The sequence below is a fragment of the Pseudophryne corroboree genome, chromosome 6, assembly GCF_028390025.1.
Source record: "Pseudophryne corroboree isolate aPseCor3 chromosome 6, aPseCor3.hap2, whole genome shotgun sequence".
Classification (NCBI taxonomy): domain Eukaryota; kingdom Metazoa; phylum Chordata; class Amphibia; order Anura; family Myobatrachidae; genus Pseudophryne; species Pseudophryne corroboree.
In genome coordinates, this window is record NC_086449.1 from 374,302,150 (window position 1) to 374,321,216 (window position 19,067).

The 19,067-nt window shown below is 44.1% G+C and overlaps 1 protein-coding gene across 1 annotated transcript in view; it reads left to right on the top strand.

Annotated features, from left to right (window-relative positions):
- The window catches only part of STRIP2 (striatin interacting protein 2), a 246,197-nt gene that overhangs the window by 97,223 nt on the left and 129,907 nt on the right, over window positions 1-19,067 (top strand). The window contains exons 4-13 of the mRNA XM_063926727.1: window positions 2,645-2,779; window positions 5,011-5,131; window positions 7,151-7,219; window positions 7,348-7,454; window positions 7,773-7,900; window positions 8,007-8,186; window positions 8,589-8,800; window positions 9,260-9,325; window positions 9,494-9,557; window positions 10,988-11,059. Coding sequence (XP_063782797.1) covers window positions 2,645-2,779; window positions 5,011-5,131; window positions 7,151-7,219; window positions 7,348-7,454; window positions 7,773-7,900; window positions 8,007-8,186; window positions 8,589-8,800; window positions 9,260-9,325; window positions 9,494-9,557; window positions 10,988-11,059 — 1,154 coding nt within the window. The remainder of the gene's footprint in view (window positions 1-2,644; window positions 2,780-5,010; window positions 5,132-7,150; window positions 7,220-7,347; window positions 7,455-7,772; window positions 7,901-8,006; window positions 8,187-8,588; window positions 8,801-9,259; window positions 9,326-9,493; window positions 9,558-10,987; window positions 11,060-19,067) is intronic.

The window sequence follows — 19,067 nt, forward strand, 5'->3', positions numbered from 1 at the left end:
ACAGCACTGTCAGCGGTGTTCATTCCGGGAGTGGACAACTGGGAAGCAGACTTCCTCAGCAGACACGACCTCCACCCGGGGGAGTGGGGACTTCACCCAGAAGTCTTCCACGTGATTGTAAACCGTTGGGAAAAACCAAAGGTGGACATGATGGCGTCTCGTCTCAACAAGAAACTAGACAGATATTGCGCCAGGTCAAGGGACCCTCAGGCAATAGCGGTGGACGCTCTGGTAACACCGTGGGTGTACCAGTCAGTGTATGTGTTCCCTCCTCTGCCTCTCATACCCAAAGTACTGAGAATCATAAGAAGGAGAGGAGTAAGAACTATACTCGTGGCTCCGGATTGGCCAAGAAGGACTTGGTACCCGGAACTTCAAGAGATGCTCACGGAGGACCTACCTCTCAGAAAGGACCTGCTCCAGCAGGGACCTTGTCTGTTCCAAGACTTACCGCGGCTGCGTTTGACGGCATGGAGGTTGAACGCCGGATCCTGAAGGAAAAAGGCATTCCAGAAGAAGTCATCCCTACCCTGGTCAAGGCCAGAAAGGATGTAACCGCAAAACATTATCACCGCATTTGGCGGAAATATGTTGCGTGGTGTGAGGCCAAGAAGGCCCCTACAGAGGAATTTCAACTGGGTCGTTTCCTGCATTTCCTGCAAACAGGACTATCTATGGGCCTAAAATTAGGGTCCATTAAGGTTCAAATTTCGGCCCTGTCAATCTTCTTCCAAAAAGAACTGGCTTCAGTGCCTGAAGTTCAGACGTTTGTCAAAGGGGTACTGCATATACAGCCTCCTTTTGTGCCTCCAGTGGCACCTTGGGATCTCAATGTAGTGTTGAGTCTCCTAAAATCACATTGGTTTGAACCACTCACCACTGTGGAATTGAAATATCTCACATGGAAAGTGGTCATGCTGTTAGCCCTGGCTTCAGCCAGGCGTGTCTCTGAATTGGCGGCTTTATCATATAAAAGCCCTTACCTAATTTTTCATTCAGACAGGGCAGAACTGAGGACTCGCCCTCAATTTCTCCCTAAGGTGGTTTCAGCGTTTCACATGAACCAGCCTATTGTGGTACCTGCGGCTACTAGGGACTTGGAGGACTCCAAGTTGCTGGACGTAGTCAGGGCCCTGAAAATATATGTTTCCAGGACGGCTGGAGTCAGAAAATCTGACTCGCTGTTTATCCTGTATGCACCCAACAAGCTGGGTGCTCCTGCTTCTAAGCAGACGATTGCTCGTTGGATTTGTAGTACAATTCAGCTTGCACATTCTGTGGCAGGCCTGCCACAGCCAAAATCTGTAAAAGCCCATTCCACAAGGAAAGTGGGCTCATCTTGGGCGGCTACCCGAGGGGTCTCGGCTTTACAACTTTGCCGAGCAGCTACTTGGTCAGGGGCAAACACGTTTGCTAAATTTTACAAATTCGATACCCTGGCTGAGGAGGACCTGGAGTTCTCTCATTCGGTGCTGCAGAGTCATCCGCACTCTCCCGCCCGTTTGGGAGCTTTGGTATAATCCCCATGGTCCTTACGGAGTTCCCAGCATCCACTAGGACGTCAGAGAAAATAAGAATTTACTTACCGATAATTCTATTTCTCATAGTCCGTAGTGGATGCTGGGCGCCCATCCCAAGTGCGGATTGTCTGCAATACTTGTATATAGTTATTGTTACAAAAATCGGGTTGTTTATTGTTGTGAGCCATCTTTTCAGAGGCTCCTACGTTTATCATACTGTTAACTGGGTTCAGATCACAAGTTGTACGGTGTGATTGGTGTGGCTGGTATGAGTCTTACCCGGGATTCAAGATCCTTCCTTATTATGTACGCTCGTCCGGGCACAGTATCCTAACTGAGGCTTGGAGGAGGGTCATAGGGGGAGGAGCCAGTGCACACCAGGTGACCTAAAAGCTTTTACTTTTGTGCCCAGTCTCCTGCGGAGCCGCTATTCCCCATGGTCCTTACGGAGTTCCCAGCATCCACTACGGACTATGAGAAATAGAATTATCGGTAAGTAAATTCTTATTATTTATATATATATATATATATATATATATATATATATATATATATATATATATATATATATATATATATATATATATATATATAATCTACTACACCGAACTGCACCTAAGTCATACCTGTATTTTAACAGATATTGACTGACTGTTACTTTTCTACAATGCTTTGTAAGTTCCTTTTGATTTTACTGCTGCATGTTATATTACAAGTATGACCAGTATGCCATATACCACTACAATTTATAAGTACAAGCAAACAATCCAGCAGTTATACAGGGCTGTCTGCACCCTATAACCAGTGACTTTTCTTACTGAATATTTATGGACATGTAAAGGGTGTAAGGGTGGCATCCTTTCCCCTTTACAAGCGTTGCGTATTTCAGAAATCATTTTAACACATGCACATAATTAAAAGTTAATTAAAAATTGTGCTTTTCTGCTCATAGTAGTTCTTATTGACACTTACAGCAGAAGGCTACCGGTGAAAAAGGAAAAGTGATTGTTTGGATTGCACATTTGTCTCCTTCAGTGTCCGTGGTATGTTGCTAAGTGTCCTGTATGCTATAACTTTTTTATGATTATTGTTAATAGTTTTCCTATGATTACTTCCTTTGGCAGTGAGTGGGGCCAGATGGACATCTCTGGGTTCAGCTCAGCGCAGAACACATGTCATGTGTCTCCTGGACGGGCTGGAGGTGGTGAGCAGGGAGCATCGGCTGGAGGTGGCTAGAGCTATCCTGTATTTGGCACAAGGTGAGCACCTGGAAATGGGTAATCTGCAGGTTACTGTGAGGCAGATCTATACATTAGGATAACGTGTAATAAGTTTTACAATGCTTATGGTCGACCGGTAAAAAGATTGGTGTGACAATGGACGACATAACTTTCTAAGGGTTTCTTTGCATTTTTCCCACCTTTTCATACTTGACCATCCACGTGGGCTACGATTGGGAATAACAACACTTGCCCACGCAACGGGATGCAGTACAATTTGGGTTTCCTGTGGTCTGACGGTGAAAATGACACCAAAAAAAAGTTGTTGACCTTTTCCGTTGTCTACCTTTGACCTGTCAACATTTTGACCATGTCGACCATATGGGGATGACCTATTGACTGTTTACCCAATGATCCACACCCAGGTGTAAGTGCTCCACACTTATGTGTTCATTAGGGAATTAAACAAGAGGGTGTGTTGCTTACAGAAATGACTGCAAGCAAACATTGCTTGTTGGATTATCATTACTCATCCTCAACGTTTTCCTTTTGTGACACAGTTACCATTTATTTTGTTTTGTCACGCCAGTAATTCAAGATTTTTTTATTGTGAGTGATGGAATAATTACAGCTTAATTCCCAAAATGACATTGTTTTATTTACAGTCATCATGTGCATGACACTGCTTCCCCATTCCTACAGGACTAATGGCAGATAAAACCACAACCCATCTAGTCTGCCCAGTCTTATTCCCAACAACTTTAGACTCTATTTGATATTGCTGGCCTGATTCAGAGTAAGGAATAAGAGCAAATAAAGGAGCAATGTGCTCCTGGAATACACAATGTTGCAATGTAAGGGATGTAAATACATTTATTGTTTGCATCGAGGGCAAATTTTGACAGTTTTGTTTTACCGAAATTTAGAATTGGGCTAGGACATGCCCTTCACAAATCTCTCTGCACATCTTAGATCTGCCCAACCTGCAGGGCAGCATGTTTGGTTTTGCCAAGGTGCAGATAGTTCCTTCCTGTAAATGGTGATCAAATACATTATGGTGTCCTGACTAAGCTGTTTGCAATCTCTGCCATAAAATACAACGCGTCAGCATATTAATCTAAACACTAGGTATTAGGGAGGACCTTAAGCCTACTGTAAATTAAATAAAACAAAAATTGCCTCCAAAAATGGTTTCTTGTTTGCACGAAGAGGATAATCTATGGTTCCAAACATCTACCTGCCGACCCCATAACCCACCCTACAGGAATTGTTCTCTTCACTTATTGCTGGAGCTCCACGAATAACTACCTGTAGAGGTCTTCCAGTAACTAAAATCCTGCTAGATTTTCTTTATGGAAACACATACATGTTTTATACCAGGGATAAGAAATCCCTTCTAATTAATGATTCCTCTACACCAGTGGTTCTAGACCTTAACCCTTGGGTACCACCAGCAGGTCATGTTTTGGGGTTTTCTTCCTTTGGAAGCAGGTGGGACAATTACTGTCCAAGCAAAATAGATGAACTCATCGGTGCATGTTTAAAGACATGATCTGTTGGGGGTTCTTGAGGACTGGAGTTGAGAACCACTGCTCTACACTTCTTGCAATAATCGCCCTACCCCTGTACATTACCTATAGGACTCTACTCTAATACACTGGCAAAACTTCTCCACACTGCAGTCTAGCTACACAATTCTAATCCATGCTACCTAACAATCCTTTAAACATCAGTTTTAAAAAAATTTGAGCGAAAAAAAGCAAAAACATATATATATATATATATATATATATATATATATATATATATATATATATATATATACATACACATTATTACTAAATTGTGTAGGTGTCTGAGCATGAGTTAAATACTTATGTGTTTAGTAGTCCCCTATTTATGGGCCGTATGACCTTTTCGATCATGTGAGCTGGGAGAGTCATTGAGGTAGCAAACTGCATAAGGTATCAAGAAGTGTAGATCAGCCCCTGTGTAGACCTGGCATGACTTCTATTTTCCAGTAACTAATCACAATAAATTATTGACTGCATTACACTGACACCCAGCAGCTTCCTAGAGCTGGAATCCCAGTGCTGGTTTCTTATTGTCCATGCACTAAAACTAGTCTGTATTAACAACTGTATTTGGTTTATTTGTTATATCAAAGATTTATTACATAATTCCAGAGTGAGAAGTCATGTTGTTTGCTAGCCATCGGATTTATGTTGAGAAATTCAGTGTTTAACCCCTATTGCTCTGTTTCTGGCCAGGTGTGTTTGGAGAGTGTGATAATGATTTGGATGTTCTGCACTGGTCCCGTTATAACTGCTTCCTCCTGTACCAGATGGGAACGTTTGCAGTCTTCCTGGAACTGCTGAACATGGAGATTGCGTGAGTTTAGTTGAGCTATTTCATGAAAGATTTCATCCCTTTTTTTTTTGACTGTTTGATGTATGGACACTTATGTGTAGTGTATGTGAGTATGTATTTATGTGTGTACATACATACAGAGCAATAATTAAGAGAAATTATCAGTTTGTTCCATTTTAATTTTCTTGCTTCCCATTAAAGTCATGTAAGTGACCAGCACCTAATAAAAGATTACAAAGTGATTGCATAACATAATGGCTCCTCTCTAAAGCACGTTAGAGACTCCCTCATGCTTGTGTTGCTACAGAGAAGTAGTGCCATACTCCCAACCCCAATCTCTGCACTTGTATGTTGTTCTCAAACCTTTCCACTTCTGTAAGTTAGAATATATATTTTCCCAGCAATGAAAGGATTTTAGGTCACATGCGATCCATCCTGAGATGGCAATATCTGGAGAAGTAATACTTGGAAATGGCTTCTCTATGCTTTGGCAATGAGAAATGAGCAGTGCTATCACCGGTGTTAATCCATTGATAGGGAGAAGTAATTCCCAGGATCAGAAGCCCTCCCCCGCTTCTGCCAAGTCTTCAGCATGACGCTGGGGCTTTACAAGCGGACTCAGGCACGGTGGGGGCCCGTCTCAAAAATTTCAACGCGCAGTGGGCTCACTCGCAAGTGGACCCCTGGATCCTGCAGGTAGTATCACAGGGGTACAAACTGGAATTCGAGACGTCTCCCCCTCGCCGGTTCCTGAAGTCTGCTCTACCAACGTCTCCCTCCGACAGGGAGGCAGTATTGGAAGCTATTCACAAGCTGTATTCCCAGCAGGTGATAATCAAGGTACCCCTCCTACAACAGGGAAAGGGGTATTATTCCACGCTGTTTGTGGTACCGAAGCCGGACGGCTCGGTGAGACCGATTTTAAATCTGAAATCATTGAACACTTACATAAAAAGGTTCAAATTCAAGATTGAATCACTCAGAGCAGTGATAGCGAACCTGGAAGAAGGGGACTATATGGTGTCTCTGGACATCAAAGATGCTTATCTCCATGTCCCAATCTACCCTTCTCACCAAGGGTACCTCAGGTTTGTGGTACAGAACTGTCATTATCAGTTTCAGACGCTGCCGTTTGGGTTGTCCACGGCACCACGGGTCTTTACCAAGGTAATGGCCGAAATGATGATTCTTCTTCGAAGAAAAGGCGTCTTAATTATCCCTTACTTGGACGATCTCCTGATAAGGGCAAGGTCCAGGGAACAGTTAGAGGTCGGAGTAGCACTATCTCAGGTGGTGCTACGTCAGCACGGGTGGATTCTAAATATTCCAAAATCGCAGCTGATTCCAACAACACGTCTACTGTTCCTAGGGATGATTCTGGACACAGTCCAGAAAAAGGTGTTTCTCCCGGAGGAGAAGGCCAGGGAGTTATCCGAGCTAGTCAGGAACATCCTGAAACCAGGACAAGTGTCAGTGCATCAATGCACAAGGGTCCTGGGAAAGATGGTGGCTTCTTACGAAGCGATTCCATTCGGAAGATTCCATGCAAGAACGTTTCAGTGGGATCTGCTGGACAAATGGTCCGGAGCGCGTTAGAGACTCCCTCATGCTTGTGTTGCTACAGAGAAGTAGTGCCATACTCCCAACCCCAATCTCTGCACTTGTATGTTGTTCTCAAACCTTTCCACTTCTGTAAGTTAGAATATATATTTTCCCAGCAATGAAAGGATTTTAGGTCACATGCGATCCATCCTGAGATGGCAATATCTGGAGAAGTAATACTTGGAAATGGCTTCTCTATGCTTTGGCAATGAGAAATGAGCAGTGCTATCACCGGTGTTAATCCATTGATAGGGAGAAGTAATATCTGTTGAGAAAACACGTTTTGAACTGAGACAGGGATTTTTTCACATTGATATTGTGCTCTCTCCCATGTGCTGTCTTGTGCTTTGTATTAGTGTGCTCACTCTCTCTCGTTCTTTCTGTAGCTATGTGTCTCTCTCTCTCTATGTAAATCTGTCTTGCTCTTCCTGAGTACAGGAACAGCCAGGCGTGTAGCAGTGCTCTGAGGAAACCCGCTCTATCATTAGCTGACAGCACTGAGCTCAGGTAATGTACATTGTTTTTTGTCTAGTGACCTGGTGAATATTTGAGGTTGGGTAATACTGTGTTACGTGTGCACAATGCTCTTTCACTGACAACAGTTTGTTTCTGTACCCAATGTTTATTTTATGTAGGGTGATTCTAAGTGTTATGTACCTGCTGGTGGAAAACATGAGGCAGGAGTCACCAGGAGATGACGCAGAAAGGAATACTCAGAGAGAGACATTCCGCACAGAACTTGGTGGGTACTTGGCCGATCTTTAAAGTGTCAAACATTGGGATTTTGGAAACATCCCTTGGTCCTTACTGAGTACAGGTTAATGGTATCTACTCACATGCCAATGTTAAGTCAGCTAGCTTAAGCTTCTGTATAAATATCCAGAAACCGTACTGATATAGTTTCTTGAAATTTCTAGTTGTATAAAATGTTAGGTTCCACGTCCTCTTTATTGTAACCGGTTTCACAATAAAACACTTATACAAATACACACTTTAATTTTCCTACTGATAATTTATTAGAAGTGCATTTGGGCATTAATGTAATGTGTTTTAATCTCAGCTTTTCCATCCAATGGTGAGGAGCCATTTGCTCATCTCCTGTTCACAATGGTGACTAAGTTCTGCAGTGGTCACTCTCCTCATTTTCCTATGAAGAAGGTCCTGCTGCTGCTCTGGAAAGTGCTGCTGGTATGAACACAGTGACCTAAGTCCATGTTCTCTGACATACGCATGGTTATAAACAGCACACTTTCATGATATGTTATATTGATACTACCAATATTCTGTGTAACAGTTTACGCTAGGAGGATTTTCAGAGCTGCAGAGGATGAAGGAAAAGAAAAGAGCGGAACTGGGTCTTCCTCCTCTACCTGAAGATAGCATCCAAGTAACGAAGAATATGAGGGCCACAGCTCCACCAACTTATGGCATGGAACAGGGGGAGCAGCAGAAGCGAGGGCGACGTAGCCGCAGGGTATAACTGTGCATGGGGTGGCTTTAGTTTGGTTATGCATATTGATTTTATTTTGGGCTATTTTTAGTACCTGAGCATAACTTGTAATATACACTGTACTATAAAAGTACTGTACAAATCTAACTTAAAAAAATGAATAGCAAAGCATCTCTCTATGATGTATGATAAATTATTAGGAAAGGGGTCAGAGGCTATCAAATGCTGAGCTTTCATATAAAATTGTATTCATTGTAACCTTCTCGTAGTTAAGGCAAACTCTGTACGTTGGGCACAGGTAGTGGCTGTCACATTGGAAATAAATCCTTCAGCGTTTTAGCTTTCATCTTTGTCCTATACATACATTTCACTTCCGCTCTTTAGCAGCATATTTCTAATGCGCCCCCCCTGCATCATTCATTTCAGGACAGCATGGATCTGTACAATGAGAAAGACCCTTTCAAGAGTGAGGAAACCATTGGGACAGAAGAGGAGGAAAATGAGGACTCCGACAACATGGTCGATACAGAGTCTGAGGCACACGAGAGAGAGCTCATGTCTCAACCAATGGCTGGCCTGAGAATACACACAGAGCGAGTGAGCTTCCCGAAAGGCCTGCCCTGGACACCTAAAGTGAGGTGGGATAACTACTGCATAATTCTAATCCTTAATTCTCTTCAGATTAAACGGATGCTGGAGGGGGGGATAAAAGTAACACCCTAGAATTCCAGTTCCTTGTACTGCACTTGCTGTGAGTCTTGGCTGGAGTCATTGGTTTTCATGATTACATTTTGAAACAAACACAACTAAACTGTAAATGTGTATAATATGGTTTAAGTTAACTGTAGCACATCATTATATTGTTGCAGTGAGCTTTTTGAGTGTTCATTTGAAGAATTCTGTAGTGCCACCTACTATTTCCCTTATCTGATGAGAAATGTTGCTAAACTCATGCTACAAAAAAGAATCAAAAAATCACTGCAATATGTTTGGGCAGATAACATGCACAGCTTCAGCCTGCCGATCCTCATCTATACATTTCCTGAAATGTAACAGGACCGGGTCTTCCTGAATTGTATCCCTTTATTCTGCTTCAGGGACAAAGATATTGAAAGCTTCCTGGAGATGAGTCGGAACAAGTTCATTGGTTTCACCCTAGGACAGTGCGTATTGGTAGTATACACATACCAGTGTTTCTTTATTTCGCACAAGGTGTATCTATGCTGTTCTTGTGTCTACTATTTTTTCCTAGGCATGTGCAAATGTAGACTCTTGTCTTATGGAGATGTCTTGTCCCAATAAAGCATTACATTTTGGTTTTATCCTTTTAGTGACACTGATACTTTGGTGGGATTGCCTCGTCCTATTCATGAAAGTGTGAAGATTTTAAAGCAGGTAAAACAATTGTCCTACCAGTGCATTACACTCCCTGGACTTATTTTTCTTTTCTGATGAGCACCACTGAAATGCTTGCTTCATTTAGTTTACAGCCGATCTGCAACTTAGCAGTTACTTTAGACATTACTTCCAAATACTGTTTTTTATAAATAAAATATTGAATTTGATCAAATAAAAATGATGAAGTCGGCACATTGATTGGCTACACTACAGTTGCCACACAATGGCCAATTATAATATAATCCTCAGGGTCACTTTGCTGTTTATTTTTTTTAAATCTCTATTGTGCTTTTATAAAAAGAAGATAACAGTGTCAAAGATGTAACAATAAGAATGTACATTGGTATGACATACAATAAGGAGAGACATTGATAATATAGAAAGGGCTTGTGCAAAGAAAGTGAAATTTAACCAGACTCGAGACTCATTATTATAGAGTGGTTATATTGCATGTGCATAGACCAAAGTAAAGAGAAATAACATGAACCTGGAAAAGTCAATTGGTAGAGGATACCTCAACATAGAACTACAAGTGTTAGGGAAGGGGGGTCATATTTCAAATGCAATGAATCCCTGCCGAAGTGGTTAACCAGCCAATGTTTAGAGACCCTATAGAGGAATATGAAAAAAAACGAAGAAAAGCCCGTAATTGTCAGTAGCATAACACAACAGGAGGAGCTAAGGAGAAGATAATAATTGTCACATCAAATATTCAGTATGCACAAACAACTTAAAAATGTGGGCTTGGGTCTGAGAATCGATATGATCTATTAAGAGGTCCCATTTATCATGAAATTTCTGAACTTTTTCTTTTCCAATTCTGATAGTTTGGATGGACCTTCTGTCAAAATACAATAATTTCCGCAACTGGTTCTTGACACATTTAAGAAAAGAAGTCTTTTAGAAGTCCATTTTTGCAAAATAACTTTTGTAGCGACAGTTATTATAATAAGGAGGGGAAAAATTCTATTTTTAGCTTTTTAAGTACTTGCCTTCAATATGTTTGAACAATAACCCTAATAGCACACATGTTGTAATCAGCTACTGATAATCATCCTTGAAATAAAAAACAGTGGTTCCTGATACTGATTGACCCAGCAAACAAAATGGCTGCCTCCACAATCCATAGACCACTAGTGCACTTTACATGTGTTTTTTAAATTGTTTTGAATCAGAGAGAATAAAATTAACTCTGTGTAAGTAATTAGCGTTTGGGAAATAGCAGATATAGGGGACTTTTTTACTAAGCCTGGACTGAGATAAAGTACCAACTAATTAGCTCCTATCATTTTTCAAACACAGCCTGTAACATGGTAGTTGGGAGCTGATTGCCTGGTGCTTTATCTCCATCCAAGGCTTAGTAAAAAGACCCCATAGTTTTGTTTTTGCCCTTGGGCAAACTAACTTTTTATTTTATTTTTTTGCAGCACAAATATGTTTCAACTGCTGATATCCAGATCAAGAAGGAGGAGGAGCTAGAGAGATGCCCTATGTCACTGGTATGAGCAATTTCTATATCATCAAGTCCTGCTGTCTTTAGCACTGTCATGTACTTCCCTGAATTCTACTCAATATTCTGTAATACGGAAAGAAAACATCTAAACTATCCTTAACCTGGTATGCAGTAAACATACCGGCTGTCGGGATCCCAGCATTCAGGAGACCGGCGCCGTAATCCCGACAGTCGGCATTTTACTGACAAATGGAGTCCCCACACCAACCCGGTATTCCCACTCTGTGTCCCTGCCACCAACCAAGTGGGAATAGAAACTGTGGCGAGCGCAGCGAGCCGCTAGGCCCGATGTGTGGTGAGCCCGTGAGGGGACTTGCCGTCGGGATTCCGGCAAACGGGATGCTGTTGTCGGTTATAGTGTCGGTATAGTTACTCCCTTCTTTGGGAGTTATTTTGGTGTGATTGCGGTGTAGCTTTTGTTCTCTGGCTGGGTCCACAGGATTATCCACAGGATAACATTGGGATATGCCGGAGCGACAGCGGAAATGGCACCAATACGGTCACGAGCTTTCTGGCCTCCCAGGATGCATCGGGGCTTCACCATATAATCCCGCCCACTGACTCAGTAAAATCAGTTTTTTGTTTGGTGCGGCAGGAGCCGGACCATGGTCACAGGGCTACTGTTAATAAAGCAGCCTGAATCTTTTTTTATGTTATTTTTATAGTCTTACTATGTTTTTTTTTTTTTTTTTTTTGAGCGACTTTTCTTAACAGCGTCTTAAACGCACACTGGAAAGAGTCGCTCCAACAACTCCCCACCGGGTCGCAACAACGCTTACCTTCGTGGTACAGTGATGTCTCGACGGGCGTCTGTGTCGGATGTTCTAGCAGGTCCAGCATACGTAACCAGGCTGTGGCCGGAGCATGGGGGGAAGGTAAGTCTATGGATTTCCTCTTACTAGAGGGGTCCGGACACAGCTACACTGCTTTTGGTGGAGACTACAAACAGTGTGTTGATGAGCTGAACACTCTCTGGTGCGACAGCGCTACGCTTTGGGGATCATAGGCGCCAGGACTAGGTAGAGGCCGCGATCCTTAGAGTTTAAGTCAACAGGGGGTTTCAGACGCTCTCCTGGCCGCCCCTCCTCCGAGTTCATGACCAGTTTCCGCGCGTCTCCCGTCCATGAACTGAATGATCTCACTTCCGTCTCAGACGCTACCAGAAGGGTACTCGGTCGCAGCTTAGACGCTGCGGTTGTGTACACTAGAGATCCGCTTAGACCGAGTTGCAGGCCTTAGCGTCTGCATGCACGTGGAAGTCACTGGGCGTCCGTGTCTTGCATCAGTTATCAGAACGGCAGTGTACACCAGTAGCGTCTGAATCCACTCAGCGTCTTGCGAGCGTTTTTGTTTGGATATGGAAGTGTGGTGAGTCTCCCTGTATCCCGCTCTATGGAGGAATTGTATACAGTACTGAAAATTCTCTCTACTTGTTAGTATGAATTGTTAATTTTAGTACATATTGCATATGAGATCTGTATATTACTGTTTCTGCATGTTATGTTTGAAAATAATCAGTTAAAAACAGAAGTACAATAATCCTACTTGTAAGTTGTTATGGGGGTTGTATTCTCATATGACACAGTTTAATGCCTTCTCATGTGACTGACTGCTAGTATGTGTGCTGATTTTTTTTATGTTGTCAGTCCTGTTCTGACCCTCAAATCAGGTGCACGGTTGTGGTCAGATTGAGCTCACTTCTATATATCCATATGTAGGTGATTTTCAGTCACAAATTGTGTAGTCTTTAACAGAATATTACCATGTCTGGGAGCGGCAAAAGTGACGAGGAGAATTTATCAGGCACTCCTACATCCCTAACATGTTTATCTTGTAAAACAGGGTTAATTGACCAGTTGGTCACACATGAGGGGTTATGTGCGAACTGTTTTGCTTTTCAGCAAAGTAAAAAACAGGATTTGGTTCAACAGCCAATAGAGCCACCATGGAGTATGTTCGCAAAGACTTTGTCTTCAATAGCAGACAGGTTAACTCCGGTAGCACCACCCCAGGGGTTAGGTTACACTATTAACCCATGCAGCTCCCTTCCTACGGCTTGGTTCCAGTAGCCTCTCCAAGTAACCAAGGGACAGGTAAGAATAAGACAGATGCGTCTATGTGGCAGACTACACAAGATGATACAACAGATGATGATACAGTATATTCAAATACTCCGTATGACGATCAGTCGCAGAGTTTTAGTTCAGAGGATGTAGCTGAACTTATTGAGGCTGTGAAGGCTGTTCTCTCGTTGGAAGAGCCAGCCAAAACAGTGTCAAAGTCTAAAGCACCTGTGTTTAAACGAACAAAAACAGTTAAAGCTGAATTCCCAGCGTCAGATGAGCAGACAGAAATGATGGAAGAATCTTGGGCGACTCCCAGTAAAAAGTATAAAATTCCGAAAAGATGGAATTCTTATTATCCATTTCCAGCTGTGGATTGTTCGAAAAGAGAAGTTCCTCCAAAAGTAGATGCACATGTACTGCGGCTTGTGCATAAATCTGCTTTACCACTGTCATCTACCTCACTAAATGATGTCACAGATAGAAGGGTAGATAGCTTCTTGAAAAATATATTTTCTCTCGCAGGAGCAGTGGTAAGACCTGCTATGGCTTCGGCCTGGATAGCAAAGGCAATGGGCGAATGGATAGAGGAACTAGAGAATGACCTCTCTTCTCCTAATAGGGAGCAAGAGTATAATTTAAGCCGTTTAAGACAATCTGCCCAATACTTGGAAGAAGCGTCAATTGACATGGGTACAATCGCTTCTAGAGCATCAGCCTTGACAGTAGCCGCTCGTAGAGCAATTTGAGTCGAAGAAATTCAGATTTCCGACTAGTTATAACCCTAAGTCTATGGGTTCAAAGTTTCGCCCATTTCGATGGCAAGGCAAAGCTAAGGCTAAGGAGGAGTCTAAGCAACCCCAGTTCAAAACCAGGGGGCTACCAAAAAGCCAGCTTCCAAGCCTGAACAGAAACCATCAACCTGAAGAGACGGGCCTCCGCCTGGAGGATTCCAGGGTTGGGGGCCGACTCCTTCGTTTTGCACACATATGGCAACAGTCGACAACAGATGCTTGGGTGCAGAAGGTATCTCAGGGGTATGGGTTCCCATTCAGGAGGCAGCCTCCTCAAAGACTTTTTTGCACCAGCCAGTCTCGTATAGAGTCGAAGGCCAATGCCCTACAAGAAGCAGTCCAAAAATTACTGCAGTCAGGTGTGATTGTCCCAGTACCTCCATCACAAAGGGGACAGGGGTTTTACTCCAATCTATTTCTGATCCAGAAGCCAAATGGGTTATTTTGACCAATTCTCAATCTGAAAATGTTAAACAAATACATTTGGATTCCAAGGTTCCACGTGGAGACATTACGCTCCATAATGTTGGCTATGGAACCGGGAGATTACATGGTATCTCTGGATGTACAGGATGCTTACCTACATGTGCCTATAGCACGGTCTTATCAGTGCTACCTCAGGTTTGCCATCCGTCAGGAACATTTTCAGTTCCAAGCCTTGCCCTTTGGCCTAGCAACAGCACCCAGGGTGTTTACCAAAATTATGGTGGTTATGGCAGCTTGTCTCCGCAAGCAGGGGATAAGAATATTCCCATACCTCGATGACCTGTTAATCCTAGCACATTCGCAGGAGTTACTTTTGAGCCATCTTCAACAGACAATAGTTTGTTTACAGAGACACGGGTGGCTCATAAATTAGGAAAAGTCGTCTCTGAATCCGTCACAGCGGATGTTTCATTTGGGGGCCATATTGGATTCAGACCTACAGAAAGTTCTCTTACCAGAGAAAAAGATAGTCAAGGTGCAGATCATGACTCAGGAAGCGTTGCACGCCCAGACAATGTCAATCCATGCAGCAATGCGACTGTTGGGTCTGATGGTATCAACCTTCGACATGGTGAAATATGCGCAATTCCACTCCAGACCATTACAGCACCTTATTCTGACCAAATGGAACGGAAATGATCAGACGATAAAAAAGCAGATGATAAAGTTTCCAGTAAACGTAAAAAGGTCTCTAGCGTGGTGGCTACAGACAGACCATTTAAACAAGGGGAGACCCTTTTGGATAAAAGAATGGCAAGTCCTGACAACAGATGCCAGTCTGCAAGGCTGGGGTGCGGTACTTGGAAGACTTTGGTTCCAGGGAAAATGGACCGTAAGGGAAAGTCGCCTGCCAATAAATCTGTTGGGAATAAGGGTCATTTATATGGCTCTAGTTCAGGCAAAGGACATTCTGCAAGGAAGACCGGTCCAGATTCGCTCAGACAATGCGACAGCAGTAGCGTACCTCAATCATCAAGGAGGAACTCACAGCAAAAGATTGATAAAGGAAGTAACTCCCATTCTAAGATGGGCAGAACTCCATCTACCAGCAGTGTTTGGGAAGCGGATTTTCTCAGTCGACACACCATTCAGGAAACCGAATGGGCGTTACACCCAGAAGTGTTTCAGACACTAGTGAACAGATGGGGTCTGCCAGAGAGAGACCTCGTGGCGTCTCGTCTAAACAACAAAGTTCCGAGGTACGGATCGAGAACAAAGGATCCAGGAGCGTTCCTTGTAGACGCACGGTCAGTAGAATAGAAATTTAATCTGGCATATCTGTTCCCTCCAATATCTCTGTTACCCAGAGTAGTGAGGAAAATAAAGCAAGCAAAGGGAGCAATAATGCTAATAGCTCCAGCTTGGCCAAGAAGGCATTGATACACAGATCTACTGAGAATGTCCGTGGAAGCACCGATACTGCTCCCTCAACGTCCAGATCTGCTAATGCAGGGTCCTTGTTGGCACAGAAAAAAAGGCATTTGGTTTCCTCCAGCACTCTGAATGATAACAGTAACCAGATATAAATCCCACATAATAATAGAATTCAGAGATCTTCGTTACACATATTTGCGCAAATGTGTGGTTAAGCCCCAAAGCCGCATCAAGGCGTCTCTGTATATTTGGGGTCCATAGCGCTATATCTAGGTGCAGGGTGTGGCACCCCAAAACACCAGCATAAGCCAGAAAGCAGAGCTGGCTTGTCAAGTTGGGCACTGCTTCTAAGGCTACTGGACACCATTAGCTCCAGAGGGAGTCAGAACACAGGTCTCACCTGGGGTTCGTCCCGGAGCCGCGCCGTCGTCCTCCTCACAGATGCCGAAGATAGAAGCCGGATGAGAAGGCAGAAGACATCTTAGGCGGCAGAAGACATCAGATCTTCATGAGGTAAGGCGCGCAGCGTTAAGCTGCGCGCCATTGCTCCCAGTCACACACACACAGAGCAGCACTGAAGGGTGCAGGGCGCAGGGGGGGGGCGCCCTGGGCAGCAATAAACCTCACATTTGGGCACATGCAGATTGATTAGGCTGTGGAGGCAGTAAATCTATGATCCCCCGCCATTTTAATTGAAAAATCACTGGGACCGAAGCCCGCCGTCGGGTGGGCGGGGCTTGATCCTCAGCACTAACCAGTGCCATTTTCTCCACAGAAGCTGCATGAGGAAAATGCTGGCTCCCTGGTCTCTCCCCAGCTGAACTTCACAGGCTGGAAAAAAGAGGAGGGGGGCACATTAGCGACGCAGTGAGTGGGAATTGGTATATTATATATAGAAGAGCGCTATCTGGTTATATTTTTTCCAGTGTTTTTAAGCGCTGGTGTGTGCTGGCATACTCTCTCTCTGTCTCTCCTTAGGGCCTGGTTGGGGTTTTGTCCCCTTATAGGTTAATCCCTGTGTGTGTGGGGTGTCGGTATGTGCGTGTCGACATGTCTGAGGCGGAAGGCTTCTCCAAGGAGGAGGTGGAGCAAAAGAGTGGTGTGTCCCCGTCGGTTGTGCCGACTCCGGATTGGATGGACATGTGGCATATGTTGAATGCAAGTGTGACATCTTTACATAAAAGGCTTGATAAGGCTAAATTAGGGGGGACATCAGGGGGTCAATCCTCGGATTGGACCGACTCACAGGGCCCGTCGGGGTCTCAAAAGCGTCCCTTAACACAAGACACTACTACCGACACGGATTCTGATTCCAGTGTCGACTACGACGAAGTAAAATTGCACCCTACGGTGACTAAAACCATTCAGTGTATGATTGTGGCAATAAGGTATGTGTTGCATATTGAGGATGAACCCTCGGTCCCCGACACAAGGGTACACATGTTTAAGGAAAAGAAACAGATTATTAACTTTCCCACATCTCATGAATTAAATGAATTCTTTGGAAAAGCTTGGGAGACTCCGGAAAAGAGACCGCAGATCCCCAAAAGAATTTATATGGCATACCCCTTCCCTAAGCAGGACAGGGAGATTTGGGAATCACCCCCCACTGTGGACAAGGCCCTGACGCGCCTGTCCAAGAAAGTGGCGCTACCGTCTCTTGACACAGCAGCCCTTAAGGACCCTGCAGATCGCAGGCAAGAAACTACCTTAAAGTGTATTTATTCTCATACAGGTGCTGTGCTAAGGCCGACAATTGCGTCGGCATGGGTGTGTATCGCAATTGCAGCTTGGACAGATGAGCTGACAGATCAATTTGATAATATGGATAAGAATACTATATTCTTAACTCTAGCCCATATAAAAGACGCAGTCTTATTTATGAGGGATGCTCAAAGGGACATTGGATTGCTAGCTTCTAGGGCCAATGCCATGTCTATCTCAGCGAGAAGATCCTTATGGACTCGCCAATGGACGGGTGATGCGGATTCCAAAAAACATATGGAAGTACTACCCTATAAGGGTGATGTATTGTTTGGGGATTGGCTGACGGACCTGGTTTCCACAGCTACAGCAGGTTAATCAAATTTTTTACCATATATTCCCCAACAGCAAAAGAAAGTAACACCCTATCGGATGCAGTCCTTTCGGTCGCACAAGTCCAGAAGAGGTCGGGGATCCTCTTTCCTCGCCAGAGGTAAGGGCAGAGGCAAAAGAGCACCTGCTTCGGCAGGTGCCCAGGAACAAAAGTCCTCCCCGGCTGCTCCAAAACCCACAGCATGGCGCTGGGGCTCCCCTGAGGGAGTCCGCACCGGTGGGGGCACGTCTTCGACTTTTCAGTCAGGCCTGGGTCAGTTCAGACCTGAATCCCTGGGTGTTGGACATAGTTTCCCAGGGTTACAAATTGGAATTCGAGGAGGTGCCCCCGCGCCGATTTTTCAAATCGGCCCTACCAGCTTCCACATCGGAAAGGGATATAGTGTTAGCTGCAATTCAGACGCTGTGTATACAGCAAGTGATAATCAAGGTTCCCCTGCACCAGCAGGGAAGAGGTTACTACTCAACCCTATTTGTGGTCCCGAAACCGGACGGTTCGGTCAGACCTATTTTGAATCTGAAATCCCTAAACCTTTACATAAAAAGATTCAAATTAAAAATGGAATCTCTCAGAGCGATAATAGCCAACATGGAGGAAGGGGAGTTTATGGTGTCTCTGGACATAAAGGATGCGTACCTTCATCTCCCCATATATGCCCCCCCATCAGGAATACCTGAGATTCGCTGTACAGGATTGTCATTACCAATTTCAGACGTTGCCGTTTGGACTCTCCACGGCCCTGAGGATTTTCACCAAGATAATGGCGGAAATTAGGGGGGTCCTGCGCAAGCATGGAGTCACAATTATCCCATACTTGGACGATCTCCTGATAAAAGCGAGATCAAGGTAGAAATTGCTGAGCAGTGTGGCGCTCTCTCTGAGAGTGCTCCAGCAACACGGTTGGATTCTAAATCTACCGAAGTCACAGTTGATTCCGACAACTCGACTACCGTTCCTAGGTATGATACTGGATACGGAACAAATTAAGGTCTTCCTCCCAATAGAGAAAGCCCAGGACATCCAGAACATGGTCAGAGACCTGCTAAAACCGAAAAGGGTGTCAGTTCACCAATGCACTCGAGTTCTGGGGAAAATGGTGGCGGCCTACGAGGCCATTCCCTTCGGAAGGTTCCATGCAAGGACTTTTCAATGGGACCTTCTGGACAAGTGGTCGGGGTC